Genomic DNA, 21,036 nt, shown 5'->3' with positions numbered 1-21,036 from the left:
AATAGTTAAACAACAAATCAAAGTAATGACGATAAACGAAATTTTACGATATCACGATCAAAATCAAAATCAAATAGACTGCATTTGAGCTATTGAGTGGAGATACCTCAGCTTGTCGGTTTCAGTTCCATATGAAAAAACTTAACTGTCAACCTAACGGCAAGTTGTACATACTTTGATCTTTGGTGGGCCGTAACTCCTACATGAGCATTTGCCGCAGTCAGTTTGTGGACCGCAATGTCTTTTCGTAGGCTATTCAGCAAACCCCATATATATACTCGGATGTTTGCATCGGAACATTCCTTGTAAGGCGTTGTGAAATCCTTCTACAGCGTTTGTTGTTCTTGGGGCCGAAGGCACCATTTCAATCTCTTTGGCATAGTTCCACAATCGAGGGGGAAATCTTGTTTCTCTTGGACGTGAACCCACTTGAGGTCCACGAATGTAGGTAGATTCAAAATATTGCAAAAGTTGATTGCATTCGGGCAAATCTTCAAAGGTGTCGCAAAGCAAGGGGAAGACTTCGGCAACCTCGTTAATGGGAACAAAAGCCAAAGCTGCCAAACTTCTAATTTTCAGATTGAAAGAAGGTAAACATTCAAACTTCTCTTTTAATCCGATAGAACCAACTTTTCGAAATAGCTTGTGACAGGTGAAAATAACATTCTTTAAAATCGGCCAGAGGAAAATGTGCATGGAATGCATTGATAGCTGCTATTTCAAAATCAACAATGATTTTGGTGGGGTTAGCATTTGGGAAAATGATTTTCAACGCTTCCAACATCTGAACGTATGTTTCTTGTCGCTTGTCTCGTAATAGGAAATATACGCATGGTGGATAGGATGCGCCCACTTTACAGTGAATTGTATACAACTGGAAGAAAATATCGGGCACCACATCAAATGTACCGTCGCCAAGATATGGGTCACTATCTAGATGTGCAAGTAGTGATCGATCTCCAATGGCCATTATCCGATGACGATCCTCCGAGCCAGTGTCATGCAAAATGATATCTAAATATTCGCTCGGAATATCAAAGCTTGCACTTGTAGGATTCGTACGTGAACAATTTTTCTGTCGCCTTACTCTGCGTATATTGGCCTCCAGAGTCGACTTGCCTGGCAAGCGCATTACTACATCTGTTGATCTATTATTCAATACTTCACCTAAAATATATCTTGTCGATGTATTTGATGGTGTTGATGCTGCTTCTTTTAATGTTGCACGGATGATCCCAACTTCAGTCTTAATGCTGTCGCCAGAATGACTGTGATATCCTAGTTCTTTTATTACATTTTCACCGATTGTAACAACAGTCGATTTACATCGAAATTTCCTAAACCGACGGCAGCGCCAATGAGTAGCATCTGAAACCCGATCATTTCGCTTACAATATTCGTGGCCTTTGTAAATCAGTAAGTCGTTTCCTCTTGTGGTCTTGGAAAATGTAGGCGCCATGTTTCCGACTTATTTTCGCAAAGGGACTTGTCATCTTCGCAGCTGCAACGTCCTAAAGAAACAGTTTGGAATTGTCTGCGAGGGGAAAAGGGCATTGATGCGAGGAAAAACTTTGCGCGGGATCGAACTAACACATCAATTAAAATCCTTGCTCGCGCTCTTCAAGAGTCGTCGACCGTTCAAAGCACAAATTATACTCCCCAATTTTGGCTCGCATTCTACAGCGGAACATTTTGTCCATTGAGTCTTATGATATCGACAATTGCGATGACAATGACAGACGGAGTATAATATAAATATATAATATAATTTAAATATATAGAAAATAGTTGTAATAAAGCCTTCGAGTATATAATCGAGAATTCCATGGTGTTTTCGCAACGTATGCATTTGCACAAAAAATCCTAAGTGTACCTTCCAATCCTATATACTATAGTATATAGTAGGGTTGCCATACCATCCGGAAAATTCCGGACATGTCCGGAATTTAGGGTTGAATTTTGCGTCCGGAAAGAATTTTAAAATATGCTCAAATGTCCGGAATTTTACTGCTGCACTGCTAATGCAGAACATTATTTATTAATATCCTTCATTACTACAAGAGGAAAATGCGTTTCCTGATCTTGCGTTGTTTTGATTGTGACGCAACAATGTGAAATTCACGGCTTTAAAGGCAAACTGTGCAATCTCTAAAGACAGCGTACTGCGAGCATTGGAGAAATAGATTATGGTTATTGGAACTAGGGGGAGTTTTTAAGAATTCATTAGATGGGCAGGCGACAAGGGCAATAATATCAACACGAAGATTTAATTTAGTTACATAAGGTCAATGAATTGTTGTTGCAACAAATTGATAGTCAATATATCATAACTTTGTTCGGTGTCTGATTACCGGAGGTTCGCGTTGACAGAAAAAAATTGACAGGAAAAAGGTTGAGAACCCCTGACTTGGAACTTTCTTGAACCGTTGTGCTGAATATGAATTGGTTAGATATAGATCACATGCTGCGAAAGTTACTAGAACATTCCATCTATAAAAGCAGGCGATTTCCCACATTTATCAGAGATTAACTTAAAATGTCATACAGGAGGAAGCCTAGTGAATTTTTGATACAGAATTTTTGACTGCTGACTGGGCTGCGTTTATTGCATGGATTATACTGAGTAGCTTTGCTAAGTATTGTTGATTGACTGGCTTAGCCTGGATTGACGGACTGATATCTTATTTGGTCGTTACTTGCCACAGTTATCTACCGTTTATTTATGATTATTATTATCTGACTTTTTAGCCGTTTCGTTGAGCAGCTGCAAGTGTATTTGATAGCAACTAGTGCTAGTCCCTTATTAAGTTACCGTAGCTGAATACAAAAGTTTTATACCACAAAGCTTTACTTGTGGAATTCGGGATCGAAAGTGATAGTCCCTATAGCGTTTTGGTTCAGTTAGTCTGATGGTAAATTACTTTGTTTTTTAGATTATGTATTTTTAGTTGGGTTGTATTTATTGTAAGAAGATATTATTTCAAATGGCTAATTTTAAAAGAAAGTGCACATTCACTAACGAGATGCAAGAAAACATCCATGTTTTAGAAAAGGCAGGAATGATTAGGAGGCAGAATGCTTGGTTTGCAAATCAGGAACTTATATATCTATCATGCACAAAGGTAATGGTGATTTAAACACACATGTGCAATCGGAAAAATAACGCAAAGCAGTAAGAGGGGCTGTTGCATCAACGAATATGACAAATTATTTTGCTACAGCAGGAAGCAAATGCGAAGATGAAATCACTGCCGCAGAAGGTACGCTTGCATTTCACGCTGTTAAGCATCATCATAGCTTTTTGTCCATGGACTGTACATCTGCTTTATTTAAAAAGATTTTCCCTGATTCTAATGTAGCGAAGAAGTTCAGTAGCGGCCGCACAATCACAAAGACAGAAAAAGTTGTTACTAGCGTTCTTGCGCAATATTCTATTGATGCTGTTCTGAAAAGTTTTGAAGAAAACGATATCGCGTATTTTGGCGTTGCAACAGATGGCAGCAATCACAATGAACTGAAATTATTTCCTACAATTATTCAATATTTTGACTGGAGGAATGGTGGTTTGCAATCAAAATTGATTGAGTTTACAAACAAGGCAAACGAGACTGCCGACACAATTGCCACTTATATAAAAGACACTTTAGAAAAAATGATGCTTTTGAAAAAATGTGTGTCATTTACAGGAGACAACTGCAATACTATGTTTGGAGGACTTCGGCGTAATGACCAAGGAAACAATGTGTTTGCAAAGTTAAAGAAAATGTTAAACCCGTCATTGATTGGGGTTGGCTGCCCAGCACACGTTTTGAACAATTGTATTCATCATGGCGCTGAAAGAATGAACATCGATATTGAAAATAATATCAATAAGATATATCAATATTTTTCTATTTACACAGTTAGAACTGAACAACTGAAAGAATACTGTGAATTTGCAAATTGTGAATACAAGAGACTTCTCTCTCATAGCAAGACTCGCTGGCTCTCCTTGTTTCCTGGAATTTCAAGATTGTTAGAAATGTTTTCACCCCTGAAGTCCTACTTTTTGTCACAAGAACATCCACCAATAGTTATTAAACGGTTCTTTGAGAATGAAATGAGCGAGTTATACCTTTGGCATATGCACTCACTGATGTCCGTGTTTCATGGACGTATTCAAGTGGTTGAGAGAGAAAACAATTCCGTCGCAGAAGTGCTAGAAAATTTGGAGCTGGTTCATAAGGTGCTTGTGGAAAGGAAGAATGAAAGCTTTATGTCCTTGACGGTTAAAAGGCTTTTAAATGAAAAAAGAGAAGAGGGATATGAAGATGAATGTAACAATTTTCTTTCCGAAGTTACAAACCTCTATGAGAGATGCCTGGAGTACCTGTGTAAATGGATGAAACCAATGGAAGAGTTTACTTGTTTCAAATGGATGACCTTGAACGAGATACCAAGTTGGAAGGATGTAGAGCCTTGCCTGGAATATCTGATTGGCAAAGGGGTTGATGTGGACGATGCAAAGGGCTTTGACCAAATCTGTAACTTGAGGCAGTTTGTGGAAAGTTACGTACAGGACGAAGCATTTATTAAACTGCCAACGCATAAGAAATGGTGCAAATATTTCGATCAGTCTACGAACATCACATGCCACTCAGAAATTTTAAGGTTGTACAGTTTTTCTTTGCTGTTACATCCCACAATGCCAATGTAGAGAGAGTCTTTTCTCTGATGCAAAGTCAGTGGACTAAAGAGAGCAACAAGCTGAGCGTTGCGACCATGAAAGGCATATTGACTGTTCAATATAATTTCAAAAATATGCGCTGTAGTGAATTTTTTTCATTTTTAAAATCAGACAAGGCCCTATTGAGGAGAATTAGATCTTCAGAAAAATATGCATGGTCAGAAGAGTAAATTTGTAGTGACTTGACTTACAAGCGTGTCTTCAATTCCTTTTTTTCCTGTTCGGCACAACCTAATTGTCATTATTATTTGAGATTAAAGTTGAGATTTTTTTTTCAATGACGGTCCGTAGCTATATTTAGGGCAACGGTGCACAACCTGCTCCCCCTTCCCGACTTTCGATTTTTTTTTTATTGTGCAACCATTATGCAACTTGCTGCAATATATCTGCTCAAGAATAGTTCCACCGAAAAGAAAAATCCGTTTGAAATACGAATATTATACTTCCAACCAAGTAGTCCTACATACTTTATAATTGGGCAGACTGCACCTCGCATGGGTCAAATATGCGGTTATGACGTCATAAAAGCCGCGATATAACGTCTCATAGAAAAATGTGTCCGGAATTTGACTCTTTCGAATATGGTAACCCTAGTATATAGCATGGAAGGATAAGGGTGTATATGTCTCCTTCGATAGCTCAGTTGGTAGAGCGGTGGACTGTAGAGGTAAAGACGCATATATCCGTAAATGCAAATGCCCATGAGTGTAGATGTTCATGGATGCAAATGTCTGTGGGTACAATTGTACGCGGGTGTAAATGTATGTAGGTTCAAATGTACGCGGGTTCAAATGTACGTGGGTTCAAATGTCCGTGGGTGCAATTGTACATGGGTTCAAATGTCCGCGGGTGCAAATGTTCGTGGGTTCAAATGTACATGGGTTCAAATGTCCGCGGGTGCAAATGTACATGGGTTCAAATGTACGCGGGTGCAAACGTCCACGGGTTCAAATGTACATGGGTTCAAATGTACGCGGGTGCAAACGTACACGGGTTCAAATGTCCGCGGGTTCAATCTATATGCGGGTGCTAAAATCCATGGGTGGAAATGTATGGGTTCAAATGTCCGTAGGTGCAAATGTCCATAGGTGCAATAGTATACAGGTGCAATTGTCCTGGGTTCAGATGTACGGGTTCAAATGTACGTAGGTTCAAATGTGCTGTCACCGGCTGCGATATGTAGTATTTGTGGTGGTACCTGTGCTTGGGCTATACTATAATAAATCTAGTAAGGTAAATACATACCTACCTGGCGTATTGATATATTTCTGTATTTGCGTTTTTTTTAAATTTATTAGCAGTGAAGATTTATTTTAGCTTAGATTGCAGACTACAGTTGTACCAGTAGTCTATTGCTATATGTGTTCTTGTCATAAACAGACATAGGGCCCAGTATTTTAGTATAATTTCGTTGGTAAGCAGTTGCGCAGTGGTACCGTCGAACAAATACACCTAGTCCTAATACTGCTGTACTGTAATACAGTAATATAAACTTCAAAATGTTTTAACAAAAATGATAAATATTTTCAGATATTTAGATCTACCAGTGCCCGGAAGATTCCTTTTGGTTATATTTTGTGTATGAGCAGAACTGAGATTTACCTACGATATCCATGTATCACTTCTGCACTGAGCCCCGGTGTATGTATCTTGTCTTCGGCTAATGTAATTCACAAGTCTGCAAGTTCCCGAAGTTGGATCAAAAAAATAGGCAAGAAGCGAATAGATAGCAGAAGGTTGGCTGGATATTTTGATATATACCAATGTAAAATCATATTGCATGTTATTCGTATGCTGTATGCACAGATGTACGATATTTATGGTATTAATGATTCTGACTCTTGCTATATAAAATGAAACTAGAATATTGTAGTACCATGCCCATGAATTTCACCAAATGCTAGAATGCAGGAATGAGTATATTGATAACTATATATTGCCAATAACTTATCATGAATGCAATGGTTCATGCTATCTTAACTATTTCTTCAATGTAACATTGTTTTCTGATTTTTCATTTATTTCTACAGCTGTTTCAAATCAAGTAAACTGTCTGAGTGCCACGATGATGATCAATTTCATCAGCTCTATTGGAAGAGCAAATTTGTGAGTTTGTCACTATTTAAATGTCATATTATTTGTATGTAAACTGTCCTAAATTTATGTTCGCAATTTTCAGTAAAAATAGGAGCCTCTTCAGTATCAGCTGTTAAATGAAAATTATTTTTAGTTTGTGTGTATAATCTGTATTATTCGTATAATGTGAGGATACTTTTATCAAGGGAAATTTCTTATTGGTATTGTCCCAGATCTGTTCAAGTAACCGAGATGTGACAAACTTTTCAAAATCATTCCCATTAGTCATTTCTTGTTACATGCAGACCAAACTAGTGTCACATGATTTTAGAGTAGAGCAAAGTTGTTCGACATGCATTCACAATCGAAGACAAAAGAGCCTTCGTTTAATATCTGAAAACTAAAAATACTCCAAAGCGCCCTTGGCGCTTGTTTTCCAAATTCATATAATTAAATATACATTGGATTTTATGTAATTCAAAAATATCATTTCAGAATACAAAAAAAGCTGCACAAATTCGAATACAAATTATTCGGTTTTAGTCATTGCCTAGGTCGAATTTGCTTCTCTAATATCTGGCGCACTTCATCAATATACTATCTTTAACCCTGTATTTTCATTTATATTGTTCAGGTCATGAAGACAAACAACTGTTATGGATAGGATTATAGTAAAAGTGTTGTCAAGTCAAGGTTGCAGCAGTGCTTTATTTTACGACTTCGTGTCCAACAAATATGTGGAACCCGGTTAACTTAAGCTTAACAAACAAATAATTCTTGCATGCTAAAACACTTGAAGCAAACGTAGTTATGTCAATTTTTCGTCACTTGGCGAGTCTTCCGCAGAAGAAATAAATAAAACTTTTAAATAGCAACGAAAGCAACAACTATGATTGCACCTGTGTCTGTGGGTGACCGTACATTTGAACCCACGGACATTTGAACCCATGTGTATATCCGCGCGTTCAATCTATATGCGGGTGCTAAAACCCATGGGTTAGGGTTAGTATGGGTACAAATATCCGTAAAACAAAAAAAATTCCCATAGGTGCAATAGTATGCAGGTTCAATTGCCATGGGTTCAAATGTACGTGAGTTCAAATGTAATGGAACCGTGTCTGTGTGCATCTGTCTCAAAGCTGTAGAGCCAGGATAAAATTTAGCACCTCTTCTGAATTGATTCTATACTTTTTCCATTTCTTGAATGTCAGTACATTTTAGCAGTCATTTGAACAAATGAATATTAGTTATTTTTGCAATACAAATTTTCAAAATAATAAAATGTTAAATATGTAGAAGCCTGTGGCCCAGAACTTGCCAGGGATAGGCTTTCAGCTGGAGTGTGTCCATTTCGCCTGTTTTCACTCTAAGTAGGATGCGGGTTCTATAATTTAAGTCTGTTTGTTGTTACGCTGAGGTTTTAGGAGAAAAATATTAGATTCAATTGGTGTTATAGACCAGGGTCGTCCAACTCGTGGCCCGCGGGCCATATGTAGAAGCATTTCTAGGTGTTTGCAAAAATAGCCTGTCAAGACAGACCATAACTCGTCTTGTTGATTGAATTGCATTGAATTTTAATTGCAAAAACGGGAAATTTTTTATTGTATTCCTTGGCGCTTGAGGAAGCGCTGACATTAAGTTTACTGCTCAGTTGGTGACTTGCTATCTTTTTGCGGGTAGTTAATGATGATATAAAATTACCGTGGAGACCGCAGCCATTGTTAAGGGTACGACTAGAGGCATTGATTTTTCGAGAGCTGTGATCAAAATGATTAAGCGTCTTGTCTTTGGCTAAACTTTCAGGAATAACCACTAATGGCGACCCGTCAATGGTTGGAAAACAACAGTTTCATTGTTCTAATAATTGTGAAAGTTTGATGTGAGGGTATCTTTTTATTATTAACCTGTAGTAGTGTAGCAAATCTAGATCATAACTACCATGTCAATTGGCCCGCGCAATTATTAATGAATTACATGTGGCCCTTCGACCAAAAAGGTTGGCCGACCCTGTTGTAGTTGTAGACTGTACTAGTAGTGGAAAGGATTCTATTTATGATAAATTGTTATTATTTCGATATTTCGTGTAATGCGCGTCAGCTCTTCGTAGTTCTACCGCCCAGCTTGTTTTGCTTCGGCAAAATCAACGAAATACATCAAAAACCGACTTTGCAAAGACAGCAAATTACAACAAAATTGTGTTCGCGTTGTCATCGCCATGGAAATACGGGGTCAAAGAGCAACATGCCACGACGTTTTGATGAAATGCCTCGTGGCGTCGGACTTAAACCAGGATTAGTTAAGTAACCGCTAAACTAGGTTTTTGATCTGCGGTTAACTATCGAACTTAAACCGAGTTCACTAACCCGAGATTAGTCTTAATCCAGGTTTAAGTTAAGTGAGGTTTTTGCCTGTAGTCATGCCATGTGACGTATGAACCCTGATTTTTTTTAAACTGGCTTCAATCTAGGCTACCGGTACTTGTTGAATTGAATAGCACTGGAATTGTATCTCATATTTCGATATCACCCAGGTGACATGAGTCCAGGTGAAGTCTCTCCAGTTGTTGGTCAAGATTGGATAAAGTAGGCTAGTTTTGTTACCGGTATCATCACTGTTATGTAAATGTTATGTTATACAAAATATGATAGTTATCTGGATTTTTAGTGGCTAAGGACGTTATACCCACTAGCTTTATTGAATTGAAATATGTTAAAATTTTCCCTCTTTCTGTTCAAGTCAGTTTCTTATGCCTTAAATTTAAAATAGACTTACCGGTGCTTTGAATTCGAGAATCTTGCTAACATATCTTGCTAATGGGTTTATTATTTCGGCAACGTTTATCATTTGGTGTTGGACATGTTCTTAACGACCTCTGTGCTTCCATGTGGTTCAGCTATTTGCTTTTATTTTTTCACAAAGTAAGTTGATTCAAGAATACTCTGAGGGTAGATTTACATGTATGCATGTAAGATATCAATAACAATTTAACATTTGGAAATGTGGTTATATAATCTTCAAGTTGAACTTGACTAAAAAATACCAACTTTCGTCACTTATTAAATTCATTCGGAAGATATTTGTCATCTCAGGTTTTGAAGTTCAGTAATGCGACAGCTGGTTATCTTCTTCTTGCTGGTCAAATAGCTGATGGTATTGCCACACCACTTGTTGGTTATGAGTCTGATCGTAGAGGAAATTTATGTAATTATGGAAGAAGGAAAACTTGGCATCTCATAGGTAACTCTTTTTCGTAACAATTTTTGCTCTTCCACAATATATTTGACTTAATAATTGATAGGTAGGTAAAATTACATTCCTATTAAAAGATGTTCCAATTTCACTTATTATTACTCTCCATTTTCACTCTGATAAAGAATAAATCTTTGTTTTAATTCTCAAAAATATTTATTATATCTAATAATTGGAAATAAAGAAAAAATGAATTACAGGAAATAGTATTGTCAATCGAAATTGCCTTTTTGATTCCTATTTTATTCAAAAAATCTCGAATCTGATATTATTTTCCTTAAAATTTTGATCCTTTTTCTTATGAATTGGTATCGTATTAATGTTTTATTATTGGTGATACAGAATTAAAAATGTGTCTGCCAGACTTTAAAAATCAACATTGCAATATAGTAATTTGAAAAATACTTTTTCAGGTACCATATCAGTGATACTATCATTTCCGCCTTTGTTTATGAGATGCATTGGATGCTCTGAGAATACACCAGCATATGCCCAGTTTATTTATTATGTCCCTTTGGTAATTATATTTCAAAGTGGATGGGCGGCCACTCAAATTAACCATCTGGCATTAATACCAGAATTAGCTCGGGATAGAGCTGAAAAAGTAAATTTAAATGCAGTTAGGTGAGTGAGTATGTCTATTGTTTTTATCGACTTCCTATTTTTATGAAGTGTTTGAAAAGAGTATGGCTATGCTAGGAATACTGATATATTGCAAACCTCCATTGTTCAGTATTAAATATCTACACAGAAATATACTTGTGTTGCTATCATTGAATATTTATTGATTTCAATTTGTTTTTTTGACCAATTCATAATAAATTTTTTTGGGGGCCTATTCCATATTCAATTTTATTATTTTAGAATGTATTTGGAGTAATCAAGTTCATTTAAACTGAATTTTTGAGAAACCTTATTGCTTACACTGGATATGTTGCTCTAATTTATTAATTTTATTGAACCTTTTTTGCATATAAAACCTGTTTTGTATCATTGTATTAAACTATAAAGCTTGAAAAATAACACTATGAACATTTTTGATGCGACACTACCACTAATTATTCATATTTATTAGGAGTTACAATAGTGTAAGTTTGTGTATTTGAGATAGGGTATGTTTGATTTTATTCTGATTTCAAACAGCATTTTGTTTTAATTCAGATATGCTTTTACTGTTCTGAGCAATATATTGGTCTACTGTGTCACTTGGGTTGTATTTGATGTAAGTGGAGAAGGCACAGAACAACTCAGTGAAGATGATATTTCAGAATTTCGGGTAAATAATTTCACCACTGATTATCTATATTGTTCTTCGAGCTTGCTTAGATCTTGATTAATTATCACATAGTATATTGTATTGTTCAGTATATTGTAAATTGCATATTATTACTTGCATGCATATTATTGTGCTTTCTGGCAGTGAATAAAGCTTGCAGATATACGTGTGTCAATCATTTTAAAAATATAATTATATTTTCAGTTTTTTTTTAAGTCATGATTTATGTCTAATTATACATGTTCTAATTTGTTATGCGAAACAGTTACTCTGTAATGTGAAATATTATACTTTCTGTCACTTGAATATTCCTTTTTAAACTAAATTCTCTTGAAATCTCTATTGGCCACACTTGGTACATGCTAAAACATTAAATTATTCACTCACAAAATAAGTGATAAAAATGATCAGCTTGTGTAATTCAAATATTGTTTTCAGTTCCAAATATTGCAATTAATCACCGACATTAATTGAGAATTGAAATCGATGCTTTTAGTATGTTTTTATTGAAATTTGAATTCAAGCTTCAAATCTTTGCAGCTACAAACATTTCACAATGAATTTTACTTTTGCAGAATATAGTTCTCATCGTCACTGCTACTGGTTGTTTTTTTTCAATTATTTTCCATATTGGTGTGAAGGAGCATACTATACAGCAAAGATTTAACATAAATAATTCCAATATTTCAAATTCACGAATTACCGAAGCAGATGAAAATAGCTCTCTCCAGTCTACAGATGCAAATGGCAGTATTCCAGATGAGAAAACATGTCTCCTTCCATCAATAGAACGTAATCAAGATCGTTGTTTTCCATGACATTTAGTACTTTTGTTTGCCTCGAACCATATTTTATACGGATGAAAAATTCCCAAAAATTATATATAGTTGACCATATCCACCTATCTATTGGAATTAGCGGGCCCATTTTTGACTTTTTGTGGAAGAATCTATCGAAGAGAAGTACAAATAACCTTTGCATAAATGTCAGCTATATTTACTGAACCAACAATGGAAGTTGTATGGCTTTTGTTTCATAGTAAATAGAGTAGGCGAAAGTACACGAAAATCAAATGTTGTTTTTGTTCACTTTCGAAACATGTCGAACAATAGATGTAATTAAAACAGGAAATTCGAAGTCTTTTGAGTCAATTGTTTATAGGCGCAAATTAATATGGCCTCACTCTAGCAGAAAATATGTATATCTGGCCTAGTGGTGCATAAATTTTGCCAACAACTATACTACGGTCATCCTTTGTTAAGTATGATCTATCAATTTTTATTTTTTAATATTTTGCAAGCCTGGAATTAATTGAACTTCAACCAGCTATGCTTGCTCACATGATTGAAAAGTTACATTTTTTGTTTTCAGACTCTCCATGCAATTTACCAATGATGAAATGGTCTGATTGGTTCAAGCGTCCCTCGTTTTATCAGGTAGTCAATTGGCATTGAATTTTTGGCATTTGACTGAGGAAAGTGAAGTGTTAGTGCCACTGTTGCCCCGTTTCAATAGTATGTATTTGTTGTAGTCATTTACAGCTGCCTATACGAACTATGCCCATGCAAACTGTTGAGTGATTAACCAATCCAGTGCTTTTTTTGAACCAGTAATTAAAGAGAATATGCAGTTTGTGATATGATTGAGTAAACTTACCTGTACCAATGATACCAATTTTCCTTGATGAATAGTAAATCATTTTGGAGATGGAAAACTTTTTAAATAGTTATTTACACAAATATTAGTACCTTTATGGGAAAGTTTTCAAAACAAATATATGGTATTAGGGCTCTGACTATTTTCATCTAGATCCCACTTGTAGCTGAGTTATCAACGCAGGTTTCACATTTAGTTCACATTTCATGAATAATAATCCGTTACTTTATCAGATGGCTCTTCTATACATGTGTACACGGCTTGTTGTCAATCTATCTCAAGTTTATATTCCGATGTATCTTACTGATACTCTGATGTTGTCAAAAAAGTACATTGCAATAGTTCCTCTCATCATATACGTGTCTGGTTTCATTGCAACTATTCTCACAAATCCAATAAGTAAATTTTTGAGAAATGAGGTAAGAACTTATGGGCTGCCGCACTTACATGTTTTTAATTAATTATTACAAAATCTGTATTGAAATTTAGTGGTTTTTGGATGTTATCAATATACATAGGTAGGCCTATATACATTAATATGTTGGAACAGGCTACTCACAATTATTAATATTACTTTCAAGTGACATTTTTTTTATTAACATCTGCCATGAAAGTATTGTTCCTGGAATTAGATCAATGCCTTTCACAGATAGATAGATTCCTTTCCTTATTGATGCTGTTATTTCAATAAATTGAAATCAGACAGAATTTCTAGAGTTTATAAATAAATACCGGTAACATAGTTTGTCTTGTGACCATGAGTGTGCAAAAAATTAATTACATAAGCATTTATTTAAATGACAGGAGATCAATACCAGTCAGTTCATTCGTGACCAACTCAATTTTGTAATTTTACAAAACCATGGTATCGTATATTTTTGATCAAGATTTTAACTTTCTGATCTGGTTTTAATGATACTTTGTGTACTTAAAAATATGCTCTTAAGATTCATTTAATAATGTGGAAGCTAAACCTTATAAAAAAGAGTTTTGGTGGACTGCTGGGGCTCCCGAAGTATGCGAACCAAGATGGCGGACATCGGAATGTAATATGTGTACTAGGTTAGGGATAGGCCATAATTATAGGTATAAATACTACGGGAGGCTCTTGGCTAGTCTTCGAACTGATAATAGGATTAAAATAAGGAAAATTGGAAAAAAGCGTAGGCTTTCTAGTAGTTGCCCTGCAGGAACAAAAAATAGTGTTTTTTGTTATTGATCTTAGATAGATAAATTTTTTTTCGATTCATTCGGAAAACAAAATAAACATATATACACAAAAGATTAGGGCGAAGAATCTGGAAAGTGAACAAAAGTTACAAAACCTAATAAAAAAGGTTTAAAACGTGTTAAACGCATTCATTCATCAAAGAAAAAGAGAACAAGTCACAAAAACGAACAAATAAACATGAATATTGACATCGGTCATTTTTCAAAAACAAAACAGTGAACTAAATACCCGCTGTGCACGTGATGCGGCATGTAAACAAACAATCCGAAAAATCCTAGAACGAGGTGCGAATGCATGTTTTCGTTCCATTCTCAAAAATCAAAAATATATCTAGTAATATCTACTAAAACGTTCACACACAAATGTAAAAATCGATTGTGTTGTGAGTTTTCAAATATCAGTTCGTGCAGTTTAAATTTTGTATATCCAGTCACATTTTTGAGCAGAGCAGTCCAAGCATGATTTTGTTTGAACTTATCTTAACTATTTCTTCAAAAATCTTCCATTTTGTACATTGCACATTTCCAGTCCATCAGTCAAAAATTTGTTTCTTGTCACTAATTCTGAGATATACTTTTCGAATTCATATCTTCGCACGCGACGGCCGGCTTATGGCATTATTAGATTCCCTTGCAGAAAGGGTGAGTTAAGACACATAGATTTAGACAAAATCGACTGATATGATGATGAAATTCTTCAAACTGCTTTCTGATTGCCTAAGCTTCAATTGCCCGTTCCTACTAATTTTATAGTCTCTGATCTGCACTTCCCTTAAATTGCTCACTGCTCGTGTCATAGGTTGCACACCCCTGCTCTATATATCATTTTATTGGATAAGAGTATTCATTTGTTTATCAAATTTTTATGTTTATTTAAATTAAGGAGATCTAATGTATTTCACATTTTCCCAGTTTTAAATTTACCGTAATTGTATATCATCATGTCAATTATGGTTCATTGTATGGTGCTTTCGAAATAAAAGTTCTGTTACTGTCATGAAATGGCATTAATAATGATATTTATTTTTAGGTCGGCATTGTATTTGTATATTTTAAATATCAAAAAGGGGTTTTATGAGGATTTAATCACTGCTCAGAAAAGGTTACTTGACAAACAGCCTCAGCGCTCAAATTTATTGCGATTTGTCTGATTATTGTGAAGCCCCGTATGCATTTAAAATACAAATCAATCTATGTGGTGTCAAGATCATGGTTGTTTGCCTAGTTTCTTTAAAATAAATTATCATAAAAACGCCATGAAACTCATCATTTATTAGTTGGATTACAAAGAAGTATGTTGTAAAAAATAATTTAAAGTGTCAAATATAGCTATTTTAATGTGGTGAATGTTTGATTTGATATTATGATATATTCCACATCTTGCTTCCACACAAATTTTACTTTATTGCTGAGTGAAATGCATTGATGCTTACATTCTATACATCCCTTTCTTTGCTATATTAATTGGTTGCTATAGTCTGCCACTTTTAAGTTTTTTCTAAAAAACAAGCGACCTAAGATGATTTTCAAGCGACCCAGTTTTGGGTCACAACCCAAAACACTGATGGGTTGGGAAACACTGATATAATATGGCATGATTATGAATCGATTGTCAAATCTGTTATGCCTTGACTTCTGCTGACCAAACAGAAATTTTATTCATCCATCGGTTGATATTCACGCATACCACCTCTTATTTGTATTGGTCTTGTGCTTTTATGTCATTCGGCAAATATACAATTCAAGTGTTTATAGAAGCACCTGATAGCCAATTGATAAGCATACCGTTTGATTCTTCCCTGTGTTTATTGTCCCACGTGCTGAATAACTTAAATATTAGTCACGCATCAAACAAACAAGAATCAAAAGTAATCTTGAAATAGGAAATAATACTTAGTATCAAATTGTACCGGAATATAGCCTAATCAATTCAGGAGAACAAAGATTCCTATGTCAATAGTTTTCTGCATAATTGATGAATTTAATGTACATTTATATTGTCATTTTATTCTAAACTTTTCTTTGCGAGTCATTGAAAATTATTTTTGGGAATAAATTAATGGTGGATGGGTGTACTGGGTTGCCAGACACCAACAACATTTGAGTGATCAGTATCACACAGTTATAATACCTAACTTCATGTATATAATGCATGATTTATCAAATTCCAATAGTTATCGTTTCTAACGATATAAAATTCAGTTTTGTATTAAGAAAATTTCCAGCATCCAAGTCGTTTAAACATGATTATGTCGATAAATTTCAATCAACTTGAATTGGGGGCAAGAGTATTATGACATGTCACTGCTGAATGTTTAAACAGACAAATTTAAGTTTAGTATATTTTTGCCCAATTTTTTAGTAATTTTTTGTCTATTTTTCAGGTTATTTATCTTATCGGGGCTGCATTAGTACTTGGTGCTTGTATATGGTCCTATTTTTTGGAAGCTTTTGAAGAGGAAACAAAGAGAGACATTTTTTTCATTGCAGTTTTGCTTGGCTTAGGAACAACGATAATTCTAGTTATGTGTCTTTCAATGCTTTCAGAACTTGTAGGACAAAATACGGTAATTATTGGTTTTCATTATGCAATGTCATATTTATTAGCTAATTTCTTTGAAGACAATATCTGCACATTAGTTTTTTACTACCAAATAATAAGTTTTACACATTTAGATATTGATTTGCCAAATCTGGAAAACTCTCCCATGTTTCACTTTCAGAATTTTTTTTCCTAGTGAGCTTTGTTAATGTTCGCAATATTCAAACAAAACTATCTCTATGCAGATAATGCATCGAATATTGGCAGCCGATTGGAATAGTTTTTTATTTGACAAAACCAAGTACCAATCAAATTGCTGATCATCAGTTTTCTTGCTTTCTCAAATTCAAACACAATGGAATATTAATATAATAAATATTTCATATTCGAAATAGTAGATTATTCGATATTGACCATCCTTGATATGAATTCATGCTTTTTCAAATGTCTCATAACACATATTTGGCTTTTATAAATTTAAGATTGGTTGAAACTTTTTTCAGGAAACTGGAGCATTCGTGTATGGTTCTATGAGTCTTACTGATAAACTTTCAAATGGAATTGCAATAGCAGTAATACAAAATTTGAATCCATGCTAGTAAGTATTTCTATTCAATATATAGTGTATTGGAAGTTGTTTTGATTAAAAATGAAATACTTCTCAGGTTTATGTCGGTATCTTCTGATGGTGAACTGTTTACGCCAGGGGTGCACAACCTTTTTGCTATTGGCGGCCAGCCGGCCACATTGCATTTATTTGTATTCAATACGGCCTCCAGTGCGAAAATTATTTTTGGGTTTTATGACGTCATAGCTGCGTATTTGACCCATGCGAGATGCAGTCTGCCCAATTATAAAGTATGTAGGACTACTTGGAAGTATAATATTCGCATTTTAAACGGATTTTACTTTTCGGTGGACTTATTCTTGAGCAGATATATTGCAGCAAGTCGCATAGAGGTTGCACAAACGCGTGATCAAACTGAACCGTGAAGGGAAATCCCCAATATCAAATACCCCATCCAGATTGTGACGAATCGTGTCGTTTGACTTTTTTGCAGTGCTTCTGTTTTGCTTCAATATACGCCAACATAGCCGCCAAATCCAATATTTTGAACTTTTTTGTTTATATGATTTTGTATGTGGACGGCCGCATTATTTTTTCACGCCGGCCGCAGGTTGTGCACCGTTGGATTACGCAAACCATTGTTTTGGTTTTGATTCCCACTTCGTAAAATCTAACCTATTTCGCTATAAATTTCTTACTATCCTAACTTAACTCAGAACACATCAAATTCCATAAGCTACAAATAGGCCAGTTGTTGTAAATACTGCTATTAACTTTATTGGGTATGTGTAGATGTTGCATATGAAGCAATACAAATATCATATTTTGTTACAGCTGTATGACATGCAATACTTGCATTAATTTTTTCTCGAATGTTATGCTTTATGCTGTAGGATTTTCTGTTATTCCACCTGCTTTATTACTTATTACAAGACTTATACTCCAAAGTCGAAACCGGGAAATTATTCCAGCTGCAGGTGTTATTAAGTATTGAATGATGGTATCGATAATCTCTAAAGGGAAAAAATCAAATTTGTGTGAAATTTCCGCGGTATCGGTAAATTCTTTAATTAACACACAATTATTGGGCCATAATTAAAATGTGACAATACATCATGGTTTATTTCTGAATCATGCTTAACTGTCACGTTGCTTGCGTTAATTGATGTTTTTTTAATTATTTTTTTAGTTGTAATTGTGACCGTTGTGGAGAATTTTTTCGAGCTGTAATGGGATGGGTTGTTGGCTCCATTGCAGTTATTGGTGCATTAGCCCTTTTGATTTATGCATTTACCACAAAAGAAAATGATATGTCAGAGCCACAAGGTATATTTCGATTTCAAAACTTGAATATTTCTTTTTAAATCTTTAGTCAAATTGCTATGATTCATTGTAGATGTGTTGAGTGGGAGCCTAGCTATTTGAAACTGAACACCACAATATTTTGATTGTGTTGCAAATTATATTTAAGCAGCATGTTACTAATTTTATTTCACGATCGATCTTTCTTTTGTGTGTTTGAAGTTTCTTTCGAAGTAATTGCTTTGTTGTTTTATAGCAAAGTATAACATTCAATCAAGTACTTGCAAGATTGGGGAAATAAAATTTTGTATTATTTTGTCATTTATCAGCCAGCCTGTTGAAACTACTTTCAGCAGTTGTTGCTGTTAAAACAGATTTTAACGATAAATAAATCATGTTTTCTATAATTGTTTATAGATCTTGACTATTGCAAAAACTAAATTTTTGGGTATGCTATCCATAATTTGTGACCTGATACTTTATTTACAGTTCATAGTAAAATCAATCGAAATGCATTTTACATTGAAATTTAAATTCATCATATACAGTTTTGGGTAACTTTATCACTTACTTTTATCAGTTCAATATTTTTAGGCAATGAAATTGAAGCAGAGGATGGTAATTCTGATGTCTCAATAAATGCGTGAGCTGATGATGATTTAATATTACTGTAGCATTGCGGACAACATTCATATTGCATTTTTACCACTACCATGTGTTTTAATATATATATATATACTTTGTATTTATACTTGTACTAACAGGATTTCTAGGAGTTCAATTTAAACAGAATTTGAAATTGAAGCCATTTAAAGAAATGCCAAAATGTTTTGGTGAATTTTGTCCTTGAGTAATGAGATAGAATGTTGAATTTTAAAAAGATTCATACTATTTAAATCCAAATAAAAAAAAAGACTGTTTATTTGATGTTTATTGGACTTGTGAAAAACAAACTAGGCCTAAGGTTTGAATTATATTTTCATCGGTTTATGAAGTCTTTCGTAAGCGATTAGCAATCATGCAGTAATTTGGTCTGACTAATTTATTATTGGTTTGACCTTTTTTTTTTGAAGTCGCTTAAGCATGCAAAGTAACAAATTTTACCTCTGTCATTGTCACGGCTTTCTTTAATTTCTATATTCTTATTCAAACTTCCACGTTGTTTGAGACCAAATTCTTGAGAAAGGTATCATATTATTTACTGTTGTTAACTTTTGATTCATCTCCCTTCAAGTGATAAAATAAGTTATAAATGAATATATTTAATCACCATTGTACTGCTTCTGTTATTGAATATTTTTCTGTACTATTTTTTCCTATACAAATTCATCAAGTGCAATTAAAAGAAGATCAATATGAATATATTTTTGTTGGTACATATGTACATTACATAGTGCCTTACTTGCCCATCCATATCTGCTGATTCATCTTATTTTCAATTTATTCCTTTTTTGATTCAGTATTCTAATCTGATCAATGATACATTTTTTCTGGATTACTAATTAGTATTAAAGCGTCATAAATTTTGTATTACTGTTGTCAACTTAGTGAAGCTTATTTTTGGGATAAGATATAGACTCTATAATGTTGCAATTTTCAAAAAATCTTTTGGTCAGTGGTGTTGCATTTTTATTGTTCAAGCAACAATTTAGGATTCATAGATGAAGTTAAAGCCATTAGCCAAGTATTTTTTGCCATACACCAATCCTAATAGTAAAACGAATGTACTAAAATTTGTAAAACGTTTTGGTTTCAATAGGTAGTGGGAGCCTAAGGGGCAATGACATTCAACATTTTTTTTAATTTAATTTTGCGTCATTTGCAGTGAGACATAAATTCATACGCCTTTTTCAACACCATTTACTCTATTCTTGAACTGAAAACCGGATGTTCCCTGACTTGATATCAATAATTCTTTCTCCAAATGAACCAGTCGAGATAGATGAAAATGTGCACTTAAATGCCTTGGATAACTCCGACAGCGAAGTACGTGTGTAGAGCGATTCTTAAGACATGTCAGAAACCTACGGGCCGCGAGCCAGGTCCGGCCCTCTGAGTAAAATAATCCGGCCCGCGACGCTTCACTGAATTATAGTAACAAAACTGCTGTTCTGACGATTATATATATTCTTTACACAACAGAATTTATTGTGAGGCGCATGTAGAGTAAATTTTATTATATCCTCACAAGTATGTAATTCACAATTACTCGTTCAATGAGACAAATGGCAACAAAACGCAGAAAAGTTGATGGTAAGTGCAAATGGCGCAGAAAATATTCAAATGGAATTTTTTCCTAATGAAATATGTAATGCAATGAGGAAATAATCTATATTCCATTCGGAAGATGTACCACAGCCAGATTTTTATAAAAAAGTATCTTCTTGAAGGAAAACTGTGCAAATTCGACA

At 34.5% G+C, this 21,036-nt stretch overlaps 2 protein-coding genes across 3 annotated transcripts; both read left to right on the top strand.

The window, feature by feature from the left end:
• The first annotated feature begins 2,085 nt into the window (after positions 1–2,085).
• Positions 2,086–8,269, top strand: LOC120331584 (uncharacterized). The gene is made up of 3 exons (XM_078114332.1): positions 2,086–6,462; positions 6,757–6,832; positions 7,437–8,269. The coding sequence occupies exon 1, from the start codon at positions 3,200–3,202 to the stop codon at positions 4,694–4,696; it is 1,497 nt and encodes a 498-aa protein (XP_077970458.1). The 5' UTR covers positions 2,086–3,199; the 3' UTR covers positions 4,697–6,462; positions 6,757–6,832; positions 7,437–8,269.
• Positions 8,270–9,317: 1,048 nt separating this feature from the next.
• Positions 9,318–20,153, top strand: LOC120328156 (major facilitator superfamily domain-containing protein 12-like). 2 transcript variants are annotated; one of them, XM_039394573.2, is made up of 11 exons: positions 9,322–9,720; positions 9,892–10,039; positions 10,465–10,675; positions 11,213–11,327; positions 11,903–12,119; positions 12,699–12,763; positions 13,217–13,402; positions 16,598–16,780; positions 17,259–17,353; positions 18,513–18,649; positions 19,220–20,153. In XM_039394573.2, exons 1-11 carry the CDS (start codon positions 9,616–9,618, stop codon positions 19,270–19,272), a joined length of 1,515 nt encoding a protein of 504 aa, XP_039250507.1. In that variant the 5' UTR covers positions 9,322–9,615; the 3' UTR covers positions 19,273–20,153. The 2 variants fall into 2 exon arrangements, with proteins under 2 accessions (XP_039250508.1, XP_039250507.1); XM_039394574.2 differs by lacking the exon at positions 18,513–18,649 and having other exon boundaries at positions 9,318–9,720.
• Positions 20,154–21,036: the final 883 nt, after the last annotated feature.

This window comes from Styela clava, chromosome 7, assembly GCF_964204865.1.
Source record: "Styela clava chromosome 7, kaStyClav1.hap1.2, whole genome shotgun sequence".
Classification (NCBI taxonomy): Eukaryota; Metazoa; Chordata; class Ascidiacea; order Stolidobranchia; family Styelidae; genus Styela; species Styela clava.
Note: the sequence above shows the minus strand (reverse complement) of the source record. Positions and strands in the feature narration are given on the sequence as shown.

Coding starts and splice junctions, on each gene's coding strand:
- LOC120331584 (XM_078114332.1), top strand. CDS start 3,200: ATGACAAATTATTTTGCTACAGCAGGAAGCAAATGCGAAGATGAAATC.
- LOC120328156 (XM_039394573.2), top strand. CDS start 9,616: ATGGGTTTATTATTTCGGCAACGTTTATCATTTGGTGTTGGACATGTT. Junction 10,676..11,212: donor GTAAATTTAAATGCAGTTAG/GTGAGTGAGTAT, acceptor GTTTTAATTCAG/ATATGCTTTTACTGTTCTGA. Junction 12,764..13,216: donor AGCGTCCCTCGTTTTATCAG/GTAGTCAATTGG, acceptor TTACTTTATCAG/ATGGCTCTTCTATACATGTG.